At 53.2% G+C, this 22,658-nt stretch overlaps 1 protein-coding gene across 2 annotated transcripts in view; it reads left to right on the top strand.

The window, feature by feature from the left end:
- The window catches only part of EPHB1 (EPH receptor B1), a 70,195-nt gene extending 48,593 nt beyond the window's left edge, over positions 1-21,602 (top strand). Inside the window, exons 6-17 of one of the 2 annotated variants that reach the window (XM_082054945.1) lie at positions 998-1,179; positions 2,115-2,277; positions 4,005-4,113; positions 4,283-4,347; positions 6,845-6,967; positions 8,009-8,256; positions 8,775-8,990; positions 10,379-10,528; positions 11,081-11,274; positions 12,186-12,341; positions 12,608-13,765; positions 21,307-21,602. In XM_082054945.1, the coding sequence (XP_081911071.1) occupies positions 998-1,179; positions 2,115-2,277; positions 4,005-4,113; positions 4,283-4,347; positions 6,845-6,967; positions 8,009-8,256; positions 8,775-8,990; positions 10,379-10,528; positions 11,081-11,274; positions 12,186-12,341; positions 12,608-12,716 (1,715 nt within the window). In that variant the 3' untranslated portion in view covers positions 12,717-13,765; positions 21,307-21,602. The remainder of the gene's footprint in view (positions 1-997; positions 1,180-2,114; positions 2,278-4,004; positions 4,114-4,282; positions 4,348-6,844; positions 6,968-8,008; positions 8,257-8,774; positions 8,991-10,378; positions 10,529-11,080; positions 11,275-12,185; positions 12,342-12,607; positions 13,766-21,306) is intronic. The other variant, XM_082054946.1, reaches the window with a different exon arrangement.
- The last annotated feature ends 1,056 nt before the right edge of the window (positions 21,603-22,658 follow it).

Raw genomic sequence — 22,658 nt, forward strand, 5'->3', positions numbered from 1 at the left:
GCTCCCAGTGCCGGAGGACGAGCTGCAGGGTAACCTGATGGAAATGCATCAGGATCGGTGCTGTCCCTTGTTTTGCCTCTAAAATCCCTTTGGCTTTGCAGTGGGATTTTCTGCCGGTTTTTCCTGCACGGGGCTGGATCCGGGCTGGTTAATGCATCTCTGCCCCCAGCCCCATCCGCCTGCATGCTAACGGGGCGGGGAACACGGCAATTAACAAAGCAGCCATCAAGCTAAGTGTTTAATTTCAGCCCACAAGCATCTTCTCCGAGTGGATGTAGAGTGTTTAGAAAGAAAAATACAGGATTAATTATGCCAGGTAAACAGAGGCGGTGCCGGACTGTCGACTTTTCCCTGCCCAGCACTGTGAGCAGATGGAGCCAGCGCCGCTTTGGGTGCACAAGGTTCCTTTCTCGGAGGCTTTTTGGTAGGATTAAGCGCAGGATTGAGCTGCTTTGGCTGGCTCTGCCTCTTTCAAGTATAACTTGGAGGGCAAAAACCCTTTGGAAAAGTGGCTCTTGGCTAATTTAATTGGGCTGGGGTGTCCCATGGGTTTCCCATCCTTGTCCTCAGGGTGGGTGGATTTCGGCACCCGTGTCCTATTGCTGACAGCACATGGGCCTGCAGCCGGGCGCTGGATTCCCTGGAGAGGCTGTTGTTGCAAACGATGGGAAGCAGAGCTGGAGACCGTCACCGAGCCTTGGTTTGTCCCCACTGGGGAGAGCTTTGCTGTCTTTGCCCCGCTGTGGGACACATTCCCGAAGCAAGCAGTCGAAGGGAGAAGCAACGCTGAGGATTTCTAAGTCCCTAATTAAAAAGAGTAATTGATTTAAATACCAGAATTCCCTCATCGCTAACAGCTCTGGCTCCACGTACGCTGCTGAGATGCTGCTTTTCCCACTGCTAACACGTGAGCTTGTCCCATAGGGGGAACAGCGCAGACATGGGAGATTTGGGATGCCCCCTGTTAATTTTCCCTCCCTCTCCGCTTCCTTGGCAGCCCCCTCCACCGTCCCCGTCATGCACCAGGTGAGTGCCACCATGAGGAGCATCACGCTGTCCTGGCCTCAGCCCGAGCAGCCCAACGGCATCATCCTGGACTATGAGATCCGCTACTACGAGAAGGTGAGCCGCATCTGCACGCCCGAGGTCGGCAACGCTGTGGGCTCCAGGCCACCAGCGGTGAGTTGAGCTGGAAACCGTGCGACAGAGGGTGGGCTGGGGGGACACGGAGCTTCGTACCGCGCTGCAGGGGAGGATGCTCAGCTCCTTATTGGGAGAGGCAGAACGTCGATGAGCTCTGGGAAGGGTGGTGGGACAGGTACCAGGTCACCTGTGCTGGCTCTGAAAGGTGGGAGTGATGTGCAACCAGAAGTAGAAGAGCGATGTTGCAGCTGCAAATACCAATTCCTTGCCCACGGCAGCATTTTCTCCAGCACATCAATGCCCGTTGCTACCGTGGCTCTAGGTTAAGAGCATGGGGACAGCGTCAGGGGAAAATGAGGGGGACGGCGAGGACCAGCGAAGGTTATCAGGGCTGTCCCTGTCCCGGGTCACTACGTCACGCCGTGTCCTGTTGCTGGCAGTGGTCCCTCCCCGCAGGGACACACTCCCGACCCTTGTGGTGAACCGTGCCGAGCCCAAGCTGTTCCATCCCTCCCGCCTCTTGCCGACTTTAATGAATTCCTCTGAATGTGAATAATTAGATGATCTCACCAGTGGCCCCTTTATGGCAAATCACGTGGCAGAAAATGAGATTTGAGACATGAAATTTCCACCAGGGTTTAGCACAAGGAGCCCTGCTGGGACCAGAGGGGCTGGGGCCTCGGTTGCACTTGAACCCCCTCGAGCAGGGTCTTGTGGGACGAGTAACGGCGTTTCCGTAACTGCGTGACATTTCTGGAATGTTCCGGGACATCCATGCTTCAAAGAGGAATTTGCTGCTTATGAGTGGTTTTGTTCTGGATGCTCTTATTGTTGCTCCTTCGTGCTCACTGTGGTGGGACCACATGGTGTGGGGGGACACACATGGTGTGGGGACTTTATCCCCCCACATATCCCCTGCCATCGGTGTGGCTGCAGCGTCCCTTGTCCCCTGACCGTCCCTTCTCTCGCAGGACCACAACGAGTACAACTCCTCCATGGCCCGCAGCCAGACCAACACGGCCAGGATCGAGGGGCTGCGCCCCGGCATGGTGTACGTGGTGCAGGTCCGCGCCCGCACCGTGGCCGGCTACGGCAAGTACAGCGGCAAGATGTGCTTCCAGACACTGACGGACGGTGAGCCCGGGCGGGGGACAGCGGGGAGAAGGGGCTGGTTGTCTTTCCAGCGACAGCTTTGGGCTCTAATTGGATTAAACGAACTCGTCTCTGCAAACCTCTCTCCCGGCAGGCAGAGTGGCAAAAGCCAGGTGATTTACAGCAGTGTCTTATTAATCGCCAGCTGGAGGAGTAATCTGCTTTAAATCTCTTAGCTCGGTTTTCTCCCCTGCTATTGAGCTGCCGTTTTGTCTTCCCTGCCTCGGAGAGTGGTGGCAGAGCCCCCATCACCGGCTGTGGGTCTGGCATGGTGCGGTGGGGAGGAACGGGGGGTTGTGGACTGGAGGAAGGACCAGGGATGCTCTCCAGGGATGCTCAGGGACTGGAAGAAGGACCAGGGATGCTCTCCAGGGATGCTCAGGGACTGGAGGAAGGACTAGGGATGCTCTCCTGGGATTCTCAGGGACTAGAGGAAGGACCAGGGATGCTCTCCAGGGATTCTCAGGGACTGGAGGAAGGACCAGGGATGCTCTCCAGGGATGCTCAGGGACTGGAGGAAGGACTAGGGACGCTCTCTAGGGATGCTCAGAGCCACATCTAAGCCATCAGGGCAAACCTGGAACAGCCAAACCCATCACCAAGAGCTGATTCTCCACCCCGAGGTGGTATGTTAGATGGCGGTATGAAGCTCACGACCTTCATGGCTTATTCTGGCCTCTTTGCCAGAGTCATACTGCGTTTTGCTGGCCCCACCTCCTTCCCTGCACGCAAAACACTAGATCCCTTTAGAGACTAATAACTCATGGGAGGGTTTTTCATTAATCCCAACTTTGGGACAAATCTAGAAGGCAGTGAATGAAGCAAGACTCCTTTTGTGGTCCTCCCACCCCTCCAGACGCTGTGGGAGCTGAAGGCCCTGCAAGAAGCCTCTTTTTTTGCTTTGCTGGCACAGTTCCTGCTCTGCTGAGGTGACACCCATGGGTCCCAGCCCCACTGGCTGTCTTTCTGAAACCTTTCCTTCCTTCCTAACAGCGGGTCACCCCGTGCTTGCACTCAAGTGCCAGCCAGGGTGGGACAGGAAAACCACACAGGGCGACCAAAGGGAAGGAAATGGTAACAAACCCCTGCAATGCCTCGAATATTCAGGGCTGGAGAAGTGAGAAGAAAAATCCTGCCTCAAATAAGCAATTAATTGAAATCTAATAAGAATGGGTAGCGTAGATTATTAAATAATAATTGATTGTTAGATGAGAATTTCTCAGGATTTAAGAGATAAATCTAGTTGCTAGTAATTAACTGCAGAGTAGAAAAATACAGATAAAAGGGTGCTCAATGCTTTCTTTTGGAAGGAGTTTTGTTTTAACCCTTGCTTGTGGCTGTGAGACTCCACATTAAATTTAATCGAAATGAGCAGCAGGTTTAAAATAGTTGAAGGATGAGAAACCCTAGAGACACGCTCAAATCCACCTTTTAAACCTCATCTCTTCAGGAAACTGGGCCCATGCAGGTTGATTTGGCTTTATTCCCAGGGCTTCCTCTCCCATAGTTTTAACCCAAAGCACGTGTGAGCTGAGTGTGACAATCCCTGCAACGCAGCATCATGGATCCCCCTTGTCCCACCACCTTCCCATGGGAGCAGCACCCATGCAATCAGAGGGGACATCACGGGACCCTTCCCCATGCCTGGAGGATGCCCGTACCCCATGGGCATGCGGGAGAAATCTCACCCCGTCCCTGTTTTCTTGCAGATGACTACAAGTCGGAGTTGAGGGAACAGCTGCCTTTGATTGCGGGCTCTGCGGCGGCCGGCGTGGTCTTCATCGTGTCGCTGGTGGCCATCTCCATCGTCTGCAGCAGGTGGGTTCTCCTGGGAAGGCTGCAGCTGGGAGAGACTTGGGGTAGGAAGGGGAGTGATGGGGGATACCCCTGTAGCTGGAGAGAGCGCTGAGATGCCACCGGTGTGGTTTGGGGTTGTGACCAGCCGCTGGTCACTCAAACCTGGCTGTTTTCTCCCCTGTCCTCCCAGGAAACGCGCCTACAGCAAGGAGGCCGTGTACAGCGATAAACTGCAGCACTACAGCACCGGGCGAGGTGAGCGGGGAGCAGCGGGTGGGAAACGCTCCAAAACCTGCACCCAGTGTGTGCCTCACTCCTCCACCATCAAACGCACACGGCTGGGGGTACAAAAGCCCCACGGGGCGGATGGAGAAGGACCATAGGGTGGGAGAAGAGGTGTCCTCTTCCTAAGACACCTGGAGCTGCACACCAGGATAAATTCGCACAGATGGAGCAAATGGGAGGGCGGGCATGGCATGGAAGGCTTTGGAGGCAGCTGGGAGAGCCCAGCGAGCCGGCAGCAGCACGCTGGATCTCTTCTGACCTTCTCAGAGTCATACGGAACCCTCCCAATGCAATAGCAGGGCTGTGGTGGGGCGTAAACCTCCCAGCAAACCAGAAACTGTTTTCCAAGCATCACCAGGTGATACTGAAATACAATGGACCTGTGTTTTTCCTCCCACTTTTCTTCATGTTTCCGCACTGTGGGTGCTAAGGGGAAGATTTATTTGATGCCTCATGGCTAAACCCATGTTGGGCTGCAGGTGGACTTATTTTTCCTGTTTCCCCCAAGTTTTGAAACATTCCACACCCTGCGTGCATCCCGACCTTGCCCCAAGCACCCCAAACCCCAGGGCGCTCAAACCAGGTAGGAAAGCAATGAACCAGGTGTCTGTGTTAAGATTTTAAAGCTGGGTGACATGAGGATCAGTGTCCAAAAGCTGAGAGCGCCGGGGACACGCAGCGAAACCCTTTCAAGGTTATTGAGCCTCCAGGCACTCGGTTATTGCAAATGCCAGAGCAAAACAGGTGGGAAATTTGTGGTGAGCGACTAATAGAGTAACAAGTGCATCTGCTGGAACAAATCGCCCCTGTGTTTAGCTGCACAGCAATCGCAACCTCCCCGGGAGCCCCCCGGGATTGCCAGCTGCTGGCAAGGGCTGCCCCAGGTGGGTTTTTGGGGTGAAATGGGGTCTCTCAGGCTGTAATTTCTTGTGCTTTAACAGGGAAAGCCCTGCTGAGCGGTGGTGATTCAGCAGATAAGGGTTTTTCTCTGTCCCGACAATATTTATTCCCAAGGAAAAATGATGTTGGGAGGGACGTGACGCGGGAGTCAGGGTCGCGGTGCAGAGTGCTTCGACTTTGGAAGAGTGATAAATAATTTGCCGTTGTCTGCCGTTGTGATAAATGGCCTAATCTGGTTCCTGGGAGCGTGGGGGTGATTTTAAAAGCACAAAGCTCCATTTTCAAGCAGGCTCAGCACAGGTTGCCTTCAATGCTGTGCTCCAGTACCTGGTGATTCACCCAAATTTTGCCGGCGTGGTGGTGACGAGCCAGTGGCTGAGGTTTGCAGGGCTGAGTGATGGGTTTAGGTGCCCTCATCCCACTCCTTCGGTGGGTTGGGAAATGCAGGAGGTCAGCAGGGAGCTGAACTGGTGTTTGCTGAGCCTGCAGGCACATCGGAGAGTGTTTGAAAACCCGCCAGTGTTGGGAGTGGGTGGGGAAACTTGGGCATTATTGTCTCCTTTACTTCTTCAATATTTTGATCAGTGAGTCAGTCTTGGTTACGATCCTGTAAATCCCTTTGTAATCCTAGCTGGAGCATCAGCTGCTCTTGTAAAAAAATTTATGGGGCGGTTAAAGCGTACGAGACAGAGCCGTAAAGGGATTTATGAAGTGGGAGATGCACAGATGGCTTCATTGCAGACTTCCCCACCCGCCTCCGAGGCACAGAGCTTTTGCCCCCAAAACGCCCCTTTTGGGGATGAGGATGCTCCTGCCTGGTCCCTCCTGAATCCCGGGGGCCCTGTGAGCATTTTGCCCTCGGCCTCCTCCCGAATTCCTTGCTGACAAACTTGCGAAGCAGCCGGGAGCGGATGGAGGTTCCTGGCGCGGAGGCGATGCTGCGGTCCATGCGTCCATCTGCGTGTCCTCTGCAAGCGCCAGGACATCCCAACACGGTGCCTGCAAACCCCATTTGAAACATTTGGGGGCCTGTTTTGGTATTCTTTTACCCCCCGTTTGAAAATGAAAAGGGCAAGAGCCCACTTGCTGCATCTCCCTGCTGTGTGGCCATGTCCTGCCGCAACGCGGTGCCCCTGTACAGGGGACAATTGTCACCGAGGCCAGCAAAGCCATATTTTATGGCTCTGTGCAGGTTGTTGGGTATAATTGCTGTGCTCTGTCAATTTAGTAGTGGCCACAAAGCTATCAGAGGCCTTTTTGGGTAAATAAATATTTCTTTGTTAATGTGTGGAGCCTTGTAAAGCCCTCACTGTGAAGCCAGCTAATGGTAGTGCAGGTCTGTGGCTGCTCCCCATCACAGGGGGAGGATGATGGAGAGGAAGAGGAGGATGAGAGGGGACCAATGAGGACAATAAGGGTCTCTGGATGTGGCTCAGGTGTGCACAGCGATAACTGATGTCTCAATGGGCGTACGGAGAGCGTGACGACACGGGCATCTCCAGTTCTTGGCCGTGGCCCAACTGCTCTTGGTTTTCTCTCCCTTTTGCTGTTGCTTCCCCACAACAAGGGTCTCCAGGGATGAAGATCTACATTGACCCCTTCACCTACGAGGACCCCAATGAGGCGGTGCGAGAGTTCGCCAAGGAGATCGATGTGTCTTTTGTGAAGATTGAGGAGGTCATTGGAGCAGGTGGGTCTCGCCATCCCTCATCGCCCATCCCTCCCTGCCTCTTGGCCGCTCCTGCGTGGCCACGCACCCACCTGGAGCAATTTTGAGCAGGGGGGACACATGTGGTCCTTCAGCAGAAAACCCTCAAGGCAGCCTTGAGTCATCAGGCTTTCCTGGGTTTGTGATGGATGAGGGTGGGCATGAGGGTGGTTTCTGCTCTCAAGTGTCTTCTGGGGTGGGAAAGACTCTATGAACATATTTGCTGGGTGACCGCGGGGCCTCCTGGGATTTCCTAGTTGGCTTTTCCATGAGATAACAAGAAAGAGCCAGAGCTCGCTCTAGTCTGTGCCATATTCCCATACATATGTATACACACACACACACACACGTGCACTTATCTGCATGTCATCTGTGCTGCTTTTATTGCCATCTTTAAATAACTGTGTCGTACTCATAGAAGAGAAAATGAGAAGGAGCTGGTTTGGCTGGGATCAAGCTCAGCAATGTATCAGCCGCCCTTTGCTGCTCATCAAGGCAAAGCGGCTGCAAACCCGGCTTAAACCTAATCCCTCCACAGGCAAACTCTGCCTCGGTGAAGGAAAAGCTCTTCTGCTTAAAATGAGAGGATGCTTTCCTTGGATTTTAAATCAGAGGGCAGCAATGAAAACAGCCCAATTATTTTCCATTCCTAGATAAGTGATGTGCAAAAAGGCAATTGAGATTATCTGCACTGACACTTGATATTTGAGCTCGTCCTTGAGTGTTGATGCTCTCGCTCTGCAAATCTGTTTTGCAAGAGCAGCCTCGGCCTCTGCTTGGCTTGGTGCTGGGCTCCATCACCCTGGAAAGGGTTGCAAGCCCAAACCATGTCCTCAGCAACAGACTTTGCCCCTTTTAAAGAGGACAGGCAAGTAGATTTAAAGAGGAGAGCATCGCCAAAGCGATAACTGGCTGGTATTTCTCAGCCAGTTGGTTTGGAGGCTGAGCAGCTCAGGGTACCGTTGCTCTTTGCAATGTTTCATGTGGAGGAGGAGGTGGCAGCGGATGCTCTTGCACTTGCAGGGGAGTTTGGAGAAGTCTATAAAGGACGCCTGAAGTTGCCCGGCAAACGGGAGATCTATGTGGCCATCAAAACGCTTAAGGCCGGCTACTCGGAGAAGCAGCGCCGGGATTTCCTGAGCGAGGCCAGCATCATGGGGCAGTTCGACCACCCCAACATCATTCGTCTGGAAGGGGTGGTGACCAAGAGCCGACCCGTCATGATCATCACCGAGTTCATGGAGAACGGAGCCCTGGACTCATTCCTGCGGGTAAGGCCAGGGGATCTGGGGACTAGGTGGTGGCATCCCATCCTGTACATCCCAGTCTGCTTCCTTAGCTCAGGAGCAGCTTGGCTGTGCTGAACATCCCCAAAACACGCATGATTTGGTGCTGGCATATGGCTTGTTGTGATAGGAGAAGGAGTGATGGTTTAAACTAAAGGAGGGGAAACTCAGGCTGGACATGGGCAAGAAATTGTTGTCCCTGAGGGTGGTGAGAGCCTGGGCCAGGTTGGCCAGAGAGGTGGTGGATGCCCCATCCCAGGCCAGGCTGGACGGGGCTCTGAGCAACCTGAGCTGGTGAAGATGTCCCTGCTCATGGCAGTGTTGGTGAGCTTTGAAGGTCCCTTCAACCCAAAGCGTTCTATGATTCCATGCTTCAGTCAGGCAGGGCAGGCAGCTGTAGCATTCTGGGGAGGTGCAGCATCCTCTCAAGGTTGGGCTGAGCAGCTCTGGTCCCATGGTGGGGTCTTCATGCTCACCCCAGCATCTGCTCTTTCCGATGGCAGCAAAACGACGGGCAGTTCACGGTGATCCAGCTGGTGGGGATGCTCCGAGGCATTGCCGCCGGGATGAAGTACCTTGCGGAGATGAATTATGTGCACCGAGACCTGGCTGCCAGGAACATCCTGGTCAACAGCAACCTGGTGTGCAAAGTGTCTGACTTCGGCCTCTCGCGCTACTTGCAGGATGACACGTCTGACCCCACCTACACCAGCTCCTTGGTACGTACCTCTCGCATGATTCCTGCACCTTTCTCTGCTGGAAACTTGTTCCAGGCATTAATTAAAGAGATGAGCCTAACGGGAGCTCTGCTGTTCCCCAGACACCCTTCTAATCCTTAATTAACTCCTTCATTGGTAACGGCAGCCCCGTTCTTCCCTTCCTCCCCACCACACCTTACTGGTGTAAGAATCAACAGAGGACTAGGGGACGAGCAACCTGTTGACCTCACCTAATCGATTAATTAAAAGAGCCCGGTCACAGCCCCTCATTCTTCATCCCCTGCTTGCCGGACCTTTCCCCCTCCCCAGGCCTGCCCACACCCTTCCTTTGAGTCAGACACCCATCATTTATTTTTTATTCCAAGATCCCAGCAGCTACTGCTGGGATGTGGCATGAATTAGCCTTTCCCCACCTTTAGAGATAAAAGAGATTATCTCATCTCTGTTTTTATTTAATTTAGGCCATAATAGATCTCCCCGGCAGCTGGGAAGTGATGCTGTGCCTGCGATTGCATCACTCTGCCTCCCACAGCAGGTTTTTAGCTCTGGGGAAAAGGCAGGAAAAACAATCTAGCAGTTAATTTCTCCATTCGTCGTTATTCAAATCACAGTTTTTGCCATTCATCCTTCAAGAGCAAGCTGATGCATCGTCGGAAAGGCTACGGAAAGCAATTGCACTAAACGATTTACAACGCAGTTCTGCCTGGAGTAACTACCGCGCGTGGCTGTGGTTTTTCTTCATCCCTGGGCTTTTTTTATGCTATTATTCGAGCTTTTAGGAGAAACCAGGGGTTCTCTGCCAAAGGCGCTTCCCTATTCCAGTGCTTTCCAAACTTCCTTTGGGCCTTAGGGGTCTTTTGGTTTTTGCTTCCCACCCCAAAATTGGGGCTGGAAGGACCTTCCGGCAGCTGCGAGAGCTCAGGTGGTGCCGTGGAGGATGCTCTGGGTTAGACCTTGTTCCTGCTGAAGGCCGAGTAACCCTTGTTCTTACCTGATGTCTCCCTGAGAAGGGACCTGGGGACAAGCCACCAATGTGCTGGGTCCTGCAAGGCAGCTGGAAAGAGGTGTCGCTTGGGCGTGACACCCGAGTGAGATAAACCCTTGGATAAACCCTTTGGGTTTGTTTAGCTGATATAAGATACCAGCTGAAGTTATTTTAAGATATTAAAAGCTAATATAAAGATATTTTAAGATATTGTAAGATATTTTTCTGCAGGTAAACAATAAATCCATGGAGGTGTTTTTGGCTCCTGCCTCCTCATCCTGTTGGGTCCCAGCTCCTCCTGGGGACCAGTGGCCAGGGGTGTGTGACATGTATCTGATGCTGGGTGTCCAGGCTCCTCTGCCACCGTTGCCATTTCTCAGCTGCTTTCTCATGTTTTCCGCAGGGGGGGAAGATCCCCGTGAGGTGGACGGCGCCAGAGGCCATCGCCTACCGCAAGTTCACCTCGGCCAGTGACGTCTGGAGCTACGGCATCGTCATGTGGGAGGTGATGTCGTTCGGGGAGAGGCCCTACTGGGACATGTCCAACCAAGATGTAAGCACAGAGGATGAGTTTGGGGTCAGCCATGCAGCTCTAGAGGGTGTGGGGGGGCTCGTTCCCAAAAGAAAGCCTTGTCTTAACAACTTTCAGCTCCTTCACCGCGGCGCTGGGCTTTGGAGATGAAACAGGCAGGCGAGCGGGAGGATGTGAGGAGGGAAACTGGGAAGAAAAGGCAGTGGGCTGGTAATTGGACTTCAGGAAGCTGCAGGGCCTTTGAAAAAATGTTCAGAGGGTTTTTGAGCAGGGAAAGAGCTTTGTTAGTTGGACTGCTACACTCCAACGCCAGCCGCCGAGATAATGAGTGGCAGCTCTCTGCCGGGAGGAACCGCCGAACATCAGAGCGGAGATTAACCTCCCCGAGCCCCGGCTCTGTCGGAGCGGGGAGCGTCTCCTCCTGCTCCCTTTGCCCGTGATCAAATGGGCTGGCAGCGCTGCCTGTGACACCGCTGCCCGCACAGGCAGCTCGGCTTTGCCTGCATGTTTTTCTATATGACACCTCTGAGTCCCTCGTCCTCACATTTTGCTTCCCCCCCTACCTCCCGGCAGGTCATCAATGCCATCGAGCAGGATTACCGGCTCCCGCCGCCCATGGACTGTCCGGCCGCCCTGCACCAGCTGATGCTGGATTGCTGGCAGAAGGACCGCAACACCCGCCCGCGCTTCACCGAGATCGTCAACACCCTCGACAAGATGATCCGCAACCCGGCAAGCCTCAAAACTGTGGCTACCATCACCGCTGTGTGAGTCTCCTGGCGCACGGGGGGAGGCTTCTGTGTCGACATCCCAAATTTGTTGGTGAAACGCTCCCTGAGCAGCTCGTGCTGCTGGGGGGAGGGACAGGAATTCATCAATCGTTCACCAGGCACCGGGTGTTTCTGTCTTTGCTCTGCTTGACAGTCAGACAAAGAACATGTAGTTTTCAGCCGAGCAACAGCAATAATTCTTTGCTATTGATTCTTTATGGCGTGTGACCACACGATGCGGTGACTGCTCTGCCGGCGCCTGCGTCCCTGTGGCTCCCGCAGCTGGATTAACACACAGCAATGCTTGGCAGAGCTGTATTCATGGAATCACAGAATCATTTTGGTTGGAAAAGACCCTCAAGATCATCGAGTTCAACCGTAACCCACCCCTGGCACTGCCCCATGTCCTGAGAACCTCATGTCTGTCTGTCCAACCCTCCAGGGATGGTGACTCCAGCACTGCCCTGGGCAGCCTGTTCCAATGCCCCACAGCCCTTTGGGGAAGAAATTGTTCCCCACATCCAACCTCAACCTCCCCTGGCGCAACTTGAAGCCATTTCCTCTGCTCCTGGCGCTTGTTCCTGGGGAGCAGAACCCGACCGCCCCTGGCTCCAAGCTCCTTTCAGGCAGTTCAGAGATCAGAAGGTCTCCCCTCAGCTTCTGTTCTCCAGCTGAACCCCCCAGGTCCCTCAGCTGCTCCCATCACACTTGTGCTCCAGCTCCTTCCCCAGCTCCGTTCCCTCCTCTGTTCCTTTCTCTGAACTCCCATGGGATGAGCCTTCCTCATGGTCTTCCTCATCTCAGGTGTGTGCTGGGAGCAGGGCAGTGATAGAGGGAGCATGGGGGGTGGATTTGGGACGTAGCCCTGCATGAGCCGGGCTTGATCCCAGTGCTGTGTCCCATTGCAGGCCTTCTCAGCCCCTCCTTGACCGCTCCATCCCCGACTTCACTGCCTTTACCTCAGTAGACGACTGGCTGAGCGCCGTGAAGATGAGCCAGTACCGGGACAGCTTCCTGACCGCCGGCTTCACCTCCCTGCAGCTGGTTGCCCAGATGACGTCTGAGTGAGTTGGGTGATGTGCTCTGGGGGGGTGGGAAGGTGGGTGCGAGGCAAGGAAGGGTGTGAGCATCCATCACCCCGGCCGGCAGCAGCACTCTCAGTCTGGAGCGGGTTCACCATCTGGGCCAGTGTGTGGGTGTCACCTGCTCTCGGTCCCCCTCTCGCCCCAATGATGCTCATGGGGCTGTGCTTGGGCTTTGAGGCTGTTCTTCTGCCTCGCCTCGCGTGGAGCCAGCACACCAACCCTCTGTCTGTCTGTGTGTCTTGCAGAGACCTCCTGAGAATAGGGGTGACTTTGGCTGGGCACCAGAAGAAGATCCTGAACAGCGTCCAGTCCATGCGAGTCCAGATGAGCCAGTCTCCAACCTCGATGGCGTGATGTCCCTTGCTGGACGGGGAGGGCAGAGGCAGGAGGGGACGAGCTGACGGACGCCACGGGGCAGCGATTGGAGAGGTGCCACCGCTGCCCGGGGACTGTCATCGCAGGCCAAGGATGTCCCTGGGACTCATTAACCGGTGACTTCCGTTCCTCACCAACAGAAGCACACTTACCGATGTCATGGGGAACTGCTTATAAATACATATAAATATGTACAAATCATATATTTAAAAAAAAAAAGACGAAAAACAATGAAGACAAACCAATGTGTGTTGGGGAAGCAAACCCAAACCCTAGAGACCAGACTCCAATCCCACCACGTGAGCAGTGGTCGCAACTGAGGAGGAGGAAGGGGCTGTTGGGGAAGGGAGAGGCACATAATGGAGCATCCCGGCTGGAGAAACCACCTTCCTTTTCTTCTTCCTGGCCCTTCCTGCTCACCCCGCTCCCCTCTTTGCTCCCGGACCGGTGGAAGTGTCCCCAGATGTCCCCGCAGCTCCCTGCCGTCCCACACGGCTGCTGCTCCGGCGACTACCAAAGGACTTGGCTGACCACTGCATGGGGGATCCAACTCAATCCAGTTAATGTCTTCATATTGAAGAAGAGATGTACCTTCAATAGAAAAACCTTGGGTTTTGGTTTTTTTTTTTGCTTTTCTCTTTTGCTTGCATTTTTTTTGCAAAAAGAAAAAAAAATTAACAATCCATCCTGGAAAATGGAGAAGAGGTGTTTCCCGTGTGTGTGTGTGTGCGCTTGTGCGCGTGTGTACCTTGTCACCCTCCTGTGGACTCACTGCTTGTCCGGCACTGAAGATGGGGGGACCAGGGGGTGTCCCCGCAGCCTTGGGGATGGTGACACGAGGGCTCAGCATCCCGTGACAGGGACGGGATGGACCCGCTTGATGATGCTGGAAGAGGAGAGGTGCTCTGGGAAAGACTGCTAAAGCCCCTGGAGCTGTGGAGATGGCTGTGGAGGACTTTTATTTCCCCATCTTGTGGACCTAAGGATTTTGATATTGAATTACGGACTTAGGTTTCGTGGCTTTGGAGGTGGGTCCCTTTGTTTTGTGTACCTCTCTGTCCATCCATCCATCCATCTATCCATCCATCCATCCGTCTATCCATCCATCCATCCGTCTATCCATCCATCCATCCATCCTACTCCTCTTTTATTTTCATTTCCCTTCCTTAAAGCTTCTCCCAGTGAATTTTTCCCTGTGTTTAATTTCATTTATTTTTTTTGTTCCACCGCTGGTCTCCTTTGCAAATTGATCTAGTTAAAATTACAAGACGCTTGTCAGTGTTTACACAGAATATTGTAAGACCGAGCAATCTAACTTCCCTCTGCGGATCACGCCGAGAGTTTATAAAATGAATGAACTCTTAATAAGGCTTTTACTTAGGCAGTTGTGTGCGAGTTGTAACGATCCGTCACCGCGCTCTCGCAGGCGCTGCGCTGGCCTGTTGTCATTTGGTGGTGTGCTGGCTCATAGGTGTCCTCTTCAATTACTTGTGCCTGCCCTGGGGATGCCCCACATCCAGCTGTGCCATGGGGATGCCCCACGTCTGCGTGTGCCATGGGGATAACCCACGCTCAGCTGTGCCGTGGGGGTGACTTGTGTCTGTGTGTGCCATGGGGATGCCCTGTGTCCATCGGTGCCACGAGGATGCATCACGTCCACCTGTGCTGTGGGTTTTCCCCTTGTCCGTCCTTACCGTGGGATTGCCCCACATCCATCCTCACCGTGGGATTGCCACGCATAGGATCATTTTGGTTGGAAAAGACCCTCAAGATCATCAAGTCCAACCATAACCCACCTCTGGCACTGCCCCATGTCCTGAGAACCTCATGTCCGTCTGTCCAACCCTCCAGGGATGGTGACTCCAGCACTGCCCTGGGCAGCCTGTTCCAATGCCCCACAGCCCTTTGGGGAAGAAATTGTTCCAAGATCCAACCTCAACCTCCCACAACCATCCTCACCATGGGATTGCCCCACATCGCTCTGCACCTTGGGATTACCTCACATCCATCCACCCGGATGGTGACGGGATGCTCTTTCCACCTCCTACTTTATTCCTTCAATCATCTAAGGAAGCCGACCCACCGCTCCGTTGAAGAGCAGGAGCGAACAAGATGCAGGCATGAGCTTGTTTCAAATCGCTGAGCTCCCCTCGGAGAAAGAGGCAGAGAAAAACACCCGGTGTTTACAACAGCAGGGACTGCTCCGAGCCCTGTCTGATAGCCCGTTGCTGCTGCCCCTCGGGATCCTCGCGCCCCAAATCTGCATTCCGGGATGCTGCCGCACCAAACACAACATGCAGATGGAGCGGGTGCCATGCATACTAATCCACTGCCTCGCCGCATTGATATTCACCGGCGGTGAAGGATTCTTTGTGGGGCTTTTTTTTTTTCGGTTGTTTTATGATTTCTCTTTTATTAGAAGGGAGCTAAAGGCGTTTAAAGAAACGAAAGACAGTGACACGGGCTAAATATCAAACCTCTGCCTTTATGAGTCCCTGGCTGTGCCAGCACCTGCCAGGCAGCTGGTCCTGCTCGTGCCGGGGCTGGAGGGACAATGCGATGGCACCACAGCCCTTTTTTAATGTAAAACACTTCAATATGAAGCGCTTGGTCCTGCCTGGTCAACCCAGCAGACTGAGTGGATGAACCAGCTGCTCAGATGCTCTCAGAGATGCTGAGTCCTGCTTGGTTTGGTTTCCTGGGCTGGGAATCTGATCTGATAATGGAAAACAAGGGGCAAAGTGCAAAATAGCCAGGTTTGGTTTTTTTGCTTTTTATCGAAAAAACAGAAAGGTGAAAAATTCAGACGACTTCTGTTGGACCGTCTTGTTTCTTTAGGGCAATTTCTTTCAATTAAAATAAGTTTTCCAGACTGCAAAGCCTTTCAGACCAGGAGTGGCCGTGTTATCCCTGCCTGGCCATGACGGCAGCCTTGTGTGTCCTTGGACTGGCTCTTCACCTTCATCAGATGCCCAGGAGGAGGAGGTGCAGGGCACCATTGAAGATGTCTAAGTCAAGACTTGCTGCCAACATTAGCTTTTCGGCATCAACAGGAGCCTCCCAGGCTCTTGGCTGTAGCCGTCCAGGTCAATCCAGAAGTCCCTTCCATGGGTGACGTGATGGAGAAGCTGTTTGGATGCTCAGGTCACTCCAGAAGTCCCTTCTATGGGTGACATGATGGAGAAGCTGTTTGCATGCTCAGGTCACTCCAGAGTCCCTTCTGTGGGTGATGTGATGGAGAAGCTGTTTGGATGCTCAGGTCACTCCAGAAGTCCCTTCCATGGGTGATGTGATGGAGAAGCTGTTTGGATGCTCAGGTCACTCCAGAAGTCCCTTCTATGGGTGACGTGATGGAGAAGCTGTTTGGATGCTCAGGTCACTCCAGAAGTCCCTTCTATGGGTGACGTGATGGGGAAGCTGTTTGGATGCTCCAGCATCGCCTCGTGCAGGAGGTTCTGCCTCAGCTCCTGCTGCTCGTTTTGTGGACCAAGGAGTGATGCAGATTTGGGTCCATTGGATGCTTTGCCAACATAGAGGAGCTTTTGCCAAATGTGGGGGAAAAAACAGTGGAAAAAGAAGAAAAATGAAACCACTAAGTGTGGTCTGAAAAAGAAAGCTCCCATTTCATGCCTTCTTCTGATCCATGCTGTGGTCAGCATTGGTGTTCCTTTCTTTGATCCCAGAGGGGAAGGGGTGGCTCAAAAATTAGTTTTTGCCCCCAAGGTTTTGATTTGCACAGGAATACGAGGAAGAAAAAATGTGTTTCTGATCAAAGTTGAACCAACTCCACCAATCTTTCCTCCAGGCTTGGGATCCATCCATCCATCACACAAGGTCCTGGTGGCTTGATCCACCACATGCTGGTGCTGGGAGGTGGCCTTGGCTGCTGGACCCCTCTGAGGAGGGTCCTGGCCCTCCAATGACCACAGAAGGTCCTTGGTGGCTCCCGTGCTGTGTCCCACATCTGCAGGGAGCAGCGACGGATGGATGCGGCTGATCCCACCTCGTGCTCGCCCGATCCCGTCCTGTCGCAGAAACACTTTGCAATTGTCAGCTCCTTCTCGGCATTTCTATGGCAACTGCAAAAATCTCAGCCCTTTTGTGTCTTTTGTAGGGTTTTTTTTAATGCATCTGTGTTGGCTTTGTCTTTCCGCGTGTAGCGTTCCATCAAAAAAGGGACTTTTTGCTACAAAACCCTTGGTGGGCAAGTCGCTTGTGTCCGGAGCGGGTATTGCCAACTAAATTCAGGTTGTCCCCTCCCATCAGCATCCCCGCTGTGTTACTCCTCTTGCCCCCCCCTCAAAATGAAAAATCCCCATTGGTAATTCATCTGCGTCGTTCCCCGCGGGCTTTGCCGTGTCTTTTGTGCAGCCCCCTCCCCGCGGAGCGCGGTGGAGGAGGCGGCAGCTCTCTCAATAGCGGTAATTAAAAGGCGCCGCGGTGCTGCTGCAAGCGAAGGTGAGCTCAGCCGCTCGCACATCCAGGGCGAGCTTTGAGCGGGGAAGAGGAGCGGGTATTAATAGCGTTATTATGTGCCTCTTTCTAGAAAAAAAAAAGAAGGAAAAAAAAGGAATGTGTTTTGCGCCATTTAATGACCTTCAAATTAACAGTTCTTTGAAAGCACTTATGTATATTTAATTTTAAATGTTGCTGCGAGTCAGAGCGGGGCTTGCGATGAAAACAGCAGGCAGCTGGTTTTTAAATAAGAGCGAGCTCAGGCCATTATTTCTGAGCCTGGCAGCCTTTGGTGCTCGGTTCCCTGGGAGGGAACGGGACTGCTCATCCATCCCCACGCCAGGACATCCCATGGGATTGTCCCTGTGCTCTGCCGTGGGGTGACAGCATCTTCCCTACGTGGAGAGGTTGCTGCCCCGGGGTGTTTGATTTGTTATTGGCTTGTTTTGAGGTTGGTTTGCAGAGTTTTCATTTAAAAAGCTGCCTGCATCCCTGCCTGCCGGAGGACATCCCTATGGGAGCATCCCAACTGGCCTGGGATAGATCACCGGGCATCACCCATGAAGGTTTTTTGGCTCCAATGGGGACAAACACGTTTGTGTTGGTTAGGGCCTGAGTTAAGGCTTTTGCCTCCGAGCCATAAAAGCTGCTGATACATTTGAGCCACTCTACGTTCTCTTGGAAATCATTACTCTTAAACGTTGAATTTGACTGCTAAGAAAAGAAGAAGGATCAATGGGTTTCTAAGATGAGGGATGGATTTACAGACCCTGCGGCGGATCTTCAAGCTCTCAGGAAGGTGGTTCCAAGGCCACCCGTCCTCATGACACTGGACGGAAAGGCAGGTGGTTGGGTCAGGGTTTCATGCCCATCCAGGTGCCACCTGTCCCCTGTTCCCATGATGTCTCCACTGCCTGAGGAGCCACAGGGGGTTGTTTAACGCCTGTGTCATCATCTGCTTTGGTGCCTCTCGTATGGAAGATCCTGCTGGGATGGATGCTGGTCTAATCACAACTTGGGTGCCTTCCAAATTCTCTTCATAGAGCTTGAAGAAGACCTTCTCTAGTGGTTCCCAGTGAGGTTCCTCCCGATTTTGGAAAAGCCAGAAGCTTCCAGAACAATGATGGAGAAGAGGCGAAGTCCACACTGGGGATGCTTCAAGCCCATGTCAGCTTATATTTTTCACAGAATTGTTTTGGGTTGGAAGGAACCCTTAAAGATCCGGGGGAGTCTTAAACCCTTAAAGATCCAGCACCTGTCTCTGCTCAGTTCAGCCTCCTCCAAAACCCATCTCTCTCCCATTTTTGACGCCCTCGAGTTTTGGCTCTGCATCCACACCTTGGGGAGGTCCGCTGGCTTCTGTCTGTCTGTCCTTGGACACTGATGGGGGTGTGCGGCTCAGCTTTAGTGACCATTTTAAGGACATCGCTGGGTCTGAATGCCCCTGAACACACAGACAGCAAGTGGAGGAGAAACCAGGGCCATTGCTAGGTGAGGTGACCATGGATGCGCTGGCCCGACGGTGGCAGAGGCGCGATGGTACTGGGGTCTCGGGAGGGAAAACGCTGGAGGAGGTTAATCTGAACAAACCAGAGGCCTGAATTTTAAGTGGATTAGCAGAAATCTGCTCGTTCCCAAAACAGATGTGCCCTTTTGGGGCAGCGTGGAAGTGGATTAGGCAAAAATCTCCTTAAGGCTGTGCTAATTCTAGATAAGTGTTAAGGGGATTAATGCCTATCCACTTAAAAAATTAATTGGAGCGAACTTTTCCCTGTGTCCCCACATAAAGAAGGGTGGGTGGCTTTCGCCATCCGCCCAGGCTGTGGCTTTCCCTTTGCTCTCTTGTCCCCACACGTGTCCCCAGTGCTGAGACCACAGTGGGGGTGACCTCGTTCCTCTCTAGACAATTATCCTCAGGGGTCTCATTAGGTAATTGAACCCTGGTGCGGATGTAGGGGAGAGAGGGCAGGGAAATTATGGTCGCCATCAATGCAATTATCCATGCTAATTAGCGCCGAGCGGGACTGACGGGAGGTGCAGCCCGTGCCAAGCGCTGCCTAAGGAGCCAGGTGAGCATCGTGTTGGAATCACGGGCTGCAGGCTCACAGGGGCTTCCATGGGCCGTGAAACGTGTGCACAGTGGGTTATTTGCTTATTTTTCCTCACCAGGCTTTGGGTAAACTCTTTTTGTGTTCCCCAGTGTAAATATTTTGGGGAGGTGCCCACAGTCAGGGACTGGGCTCCGCGGGTTTGGCTGGAGCAGCAGCTCCGTGTCCTCATCCTAGGTGGGGATGAGGTGCTGGGATGCTCCTGCCCCGATGTCCTGGGGATGAGATGTGACTCCCCTTTGTGAAAGGCTTGGTTGGGTGAGGACAGCGGCTGGGAGTGGTTGGTGACACAGCGGTGGCTTTGGGATGCTCCCAGCGCTGGGGGCAGATCCATGCGTGCCTCCATCCCTTCCCCACTCCCATCTCAGGGTATTTGCCATTTCGGCCAGGCTGCCCCGTTCCCATGGCTGCAGGCAGGGGGGATGCTGCAGGGCCAGCACTGCCCGCATCCCACACACACCACTCAGCACCCGCGGCCGCACCGATGCTGATCACAGAATCCCAGACTGTCAGGGGCTGGAAGGGCCCTGGAAAGCTCATCCAGTGCAATCCCCCCATGGAGCAGGAACACCCAGATGAGGTTACACAGGAAGGTGTCCAGGCGGGTTGGAATGTCTGCAGAGAAGGAGACTCCACAACCTCCCTGGGCAGCCTGGGCCAGGCTATGGGAAGAAGTTTCTTCTCACCTTTCAGTGGAACCTCCTGTGTTCCAGTTTGCACCCATTGCCCCTTGTCCTGTCACTGGTTGTCACCTGGATGGTGTCAGCCTGGCTCCATCTTCCTGACACTCCCCCTTTCCATATTGATCCCCATGAATGAGTCCCCCCTCAGTCTCCTCTTGTCCAGCTCCAGAGCCCCAGCTCCCTCAGCCTTTCCTCACACGGGAGATGCTCCACTCCCTTCAGCATCTTGGTGGCTGCGCTGGACTCTCTCCAGCAGTTCCCTGTCCTGCTGGAACTGAGGGGATCTCACCTCCCCTTACAAGACGCCTTCTCATCTCGCCAGCGCGGCCTTTTTATCGCTGTTTGTGTCACGCCAGCACTCCGGGGCTGAGATCAAAGGCCTCCGCGCTGCTTCACAGGGGTTGAGGAGGAGGATGATGGGGGGGGGTGATGCGGTGGCTGCGGACCTGGGGGATGCTTGAGCGCCCCATCCCTTGGGTCCTTTCTTGGGTCCTTTGGGATTGATCCATTGGGATCAGCCTAAAGCATTCAGGTTGGCCAGATCGCTTTTGCCGGAACAAAGGGAAGGGAATAAACCTCCCCATGCAGCACCAAAAATGGACCCTGGTGTATAAGATTTACGCAGTGATACATTTTCCCTTAGCTAACGCTCTTCTTTTTTTACTTTTTAAAGATAATCTCCATTTCTCTTACCCTTTCTCCCGTGCCCCTTTCTCTTCCAACCTCTAAAATATGAAATAAAAGTTTCATTACTACCTGGGTTTGCTAAAAAACCACCACGATATTTTTCATTCAGGAGGATGATGAATTTTAATTGGAGCGAAATGTCAGACACAGCCGGGGTTGTTCTTTGGAAGCATCGGTATGTTCGGAGCGGCACAGGGACACCCGGCAATAATTACACCCACTTATTGGTGGCCCAGTGAAGGGATGCAGTGGTCAATGGCTTTGTTATTTAATGTGCTGCCTTCACGTTTCCAAGGTGCAATTGTATATTTAAAGCATCTTTGCCTCTCTGAAGTGGCTAAATGACAGGGTTATGCTGCTGCGCGGCACTGGGTGCTTGCGGGGTAAGAAAGGAGATGCTCTTTTGGTTCGGAGACCTCCTGGCAGAGGAGAAAATGGGTGGTTTTTGTTACGCTGAAAATAACGATTTCATGGTTTGCTCCTGCTTTAGACCCGGGGGTGCTCATATTGCAGTGGGAGCGGGGGAGATAAAAGCATCTTTGCCACAGCCTGTGTTTTTGGGGAGACGCTGCATCTCCCAACCTGGCACATCCTCATTCTCACCTTCTTTTCCTTTCCCTCCCTCTTGTTCTGCAGGGACGTCGGGTCCAGCGTCGCAGTGACCGAGAGGGGACGGACACCGGTCCCTGGGGACCGTCCCCCCGCCACCCACCAGACGATGATCCGGGAGCCCTGTGTCCCCCCGTGCTCGTCCCCTGTCCTGTACATAACCAGTGACATGTCTGTAAAAGATTCTACCCCTTGTAATTTTTCTTTTTTCCCCCAATTCCCCGATTTGTTGATTGTGTTGAAATTGTCGGAGTTTGTAACAGTAACTTTCAGAGAATATTGTACTAAAGGGAAAATTGCACTCAATAAAAATGATGAAATGAGCCTGATCCCTCTCCTTCTCCTTCCTTGCGGCTCCGGCTCAGAGCCGGGTGAATATTTGCCATGAATATTCATTTGGGGAGCTGGCAGCGCCCCAGCCCTCCTTGACTTCCCTCGCATTTTGATGTCTATCAGATTTGGCTCTCCGGTTTGTAAACGAAGCGACTTCATTATCGGGAGAAGGGATTTTCTTGGCTGTGGGAAGCCGGGCTGGAAGTGCTGATGGGGCTTGAACCAGCTCACCTGAAGGATTTTGGTATATGATTGCAGGAAACTGGAGTTTTATCCAGCCGGGACCACATGGCCTGTCTGGGTGATGGGACCCAAGGGGACATCACCCTGCAGCATTGAGCAACCATGGGGACGACTCAAATTAGGAAGTTTTGTAAATAGATAGCTTTAGCAACCACCAGCCATGCGTTTTGGGGTTCAGAAACAGGAGAGCTTTTAAGGAGGGGGGATATGGGCTCCCCACGCCCTGTGGTTTTGGGGTGATCTTACAGGGATATAGCATCCCCTGGGTGTTGCAGGTGGGGCTGGCGCATCCCCAAGGTCTTTGCTGCCCTGTGATTCTTGGTGTGGGGTTTGGTGTGAGATCTTTCTGAATTCTTGCTATGTCTCCAGCATCATTAAGACCCATTTTATTTATTTTGTTTGCTATAGGGGTTTTTGAGCAAGCTCCATGTGCTCGTGGTGACGCTCCAGCTCCCTGCAGGCCAGACTCACATACACACAGTGGGGTTTGCCTCTCTTTGCACACAGAGCTGTGATGGCAAACCCAAAGTAACTGTTATTCTGGGATTTTTTGGCCTATCCCATCATGCCAAATGAAACCAGAGCACCTCTGCCATAAAATCCAGGATTTTGGATGTGCTAGATGCGAATGGGCAGCAGCTGAAATTTTGTGTGCATCCTTAATTGAGGAGACAATGGATTTAATGGGCCGCCGGGATTTAATGGGATTCAGTACGTCCAGGGTTTTGCCTTTAAGGGACGTTTGCAGCCAGTGTTTGGTGTTCCCCAAGCTGGGAACAGCCTTTCCGTGGGGGCTGAGCAGC

The sequence above is a fragment of the Streptopelia decaocto genome (assembly GCF_964273445.1).
Source record: "Streptopelia decaocto genome assembly, chromosome: 6".
Taxonomy (NCBI): Eukaryota; Metazoa; Chordata; class Aves; order Columbiformes; family Columbidae; genus Streptopelia; species Streptopelia decaocto.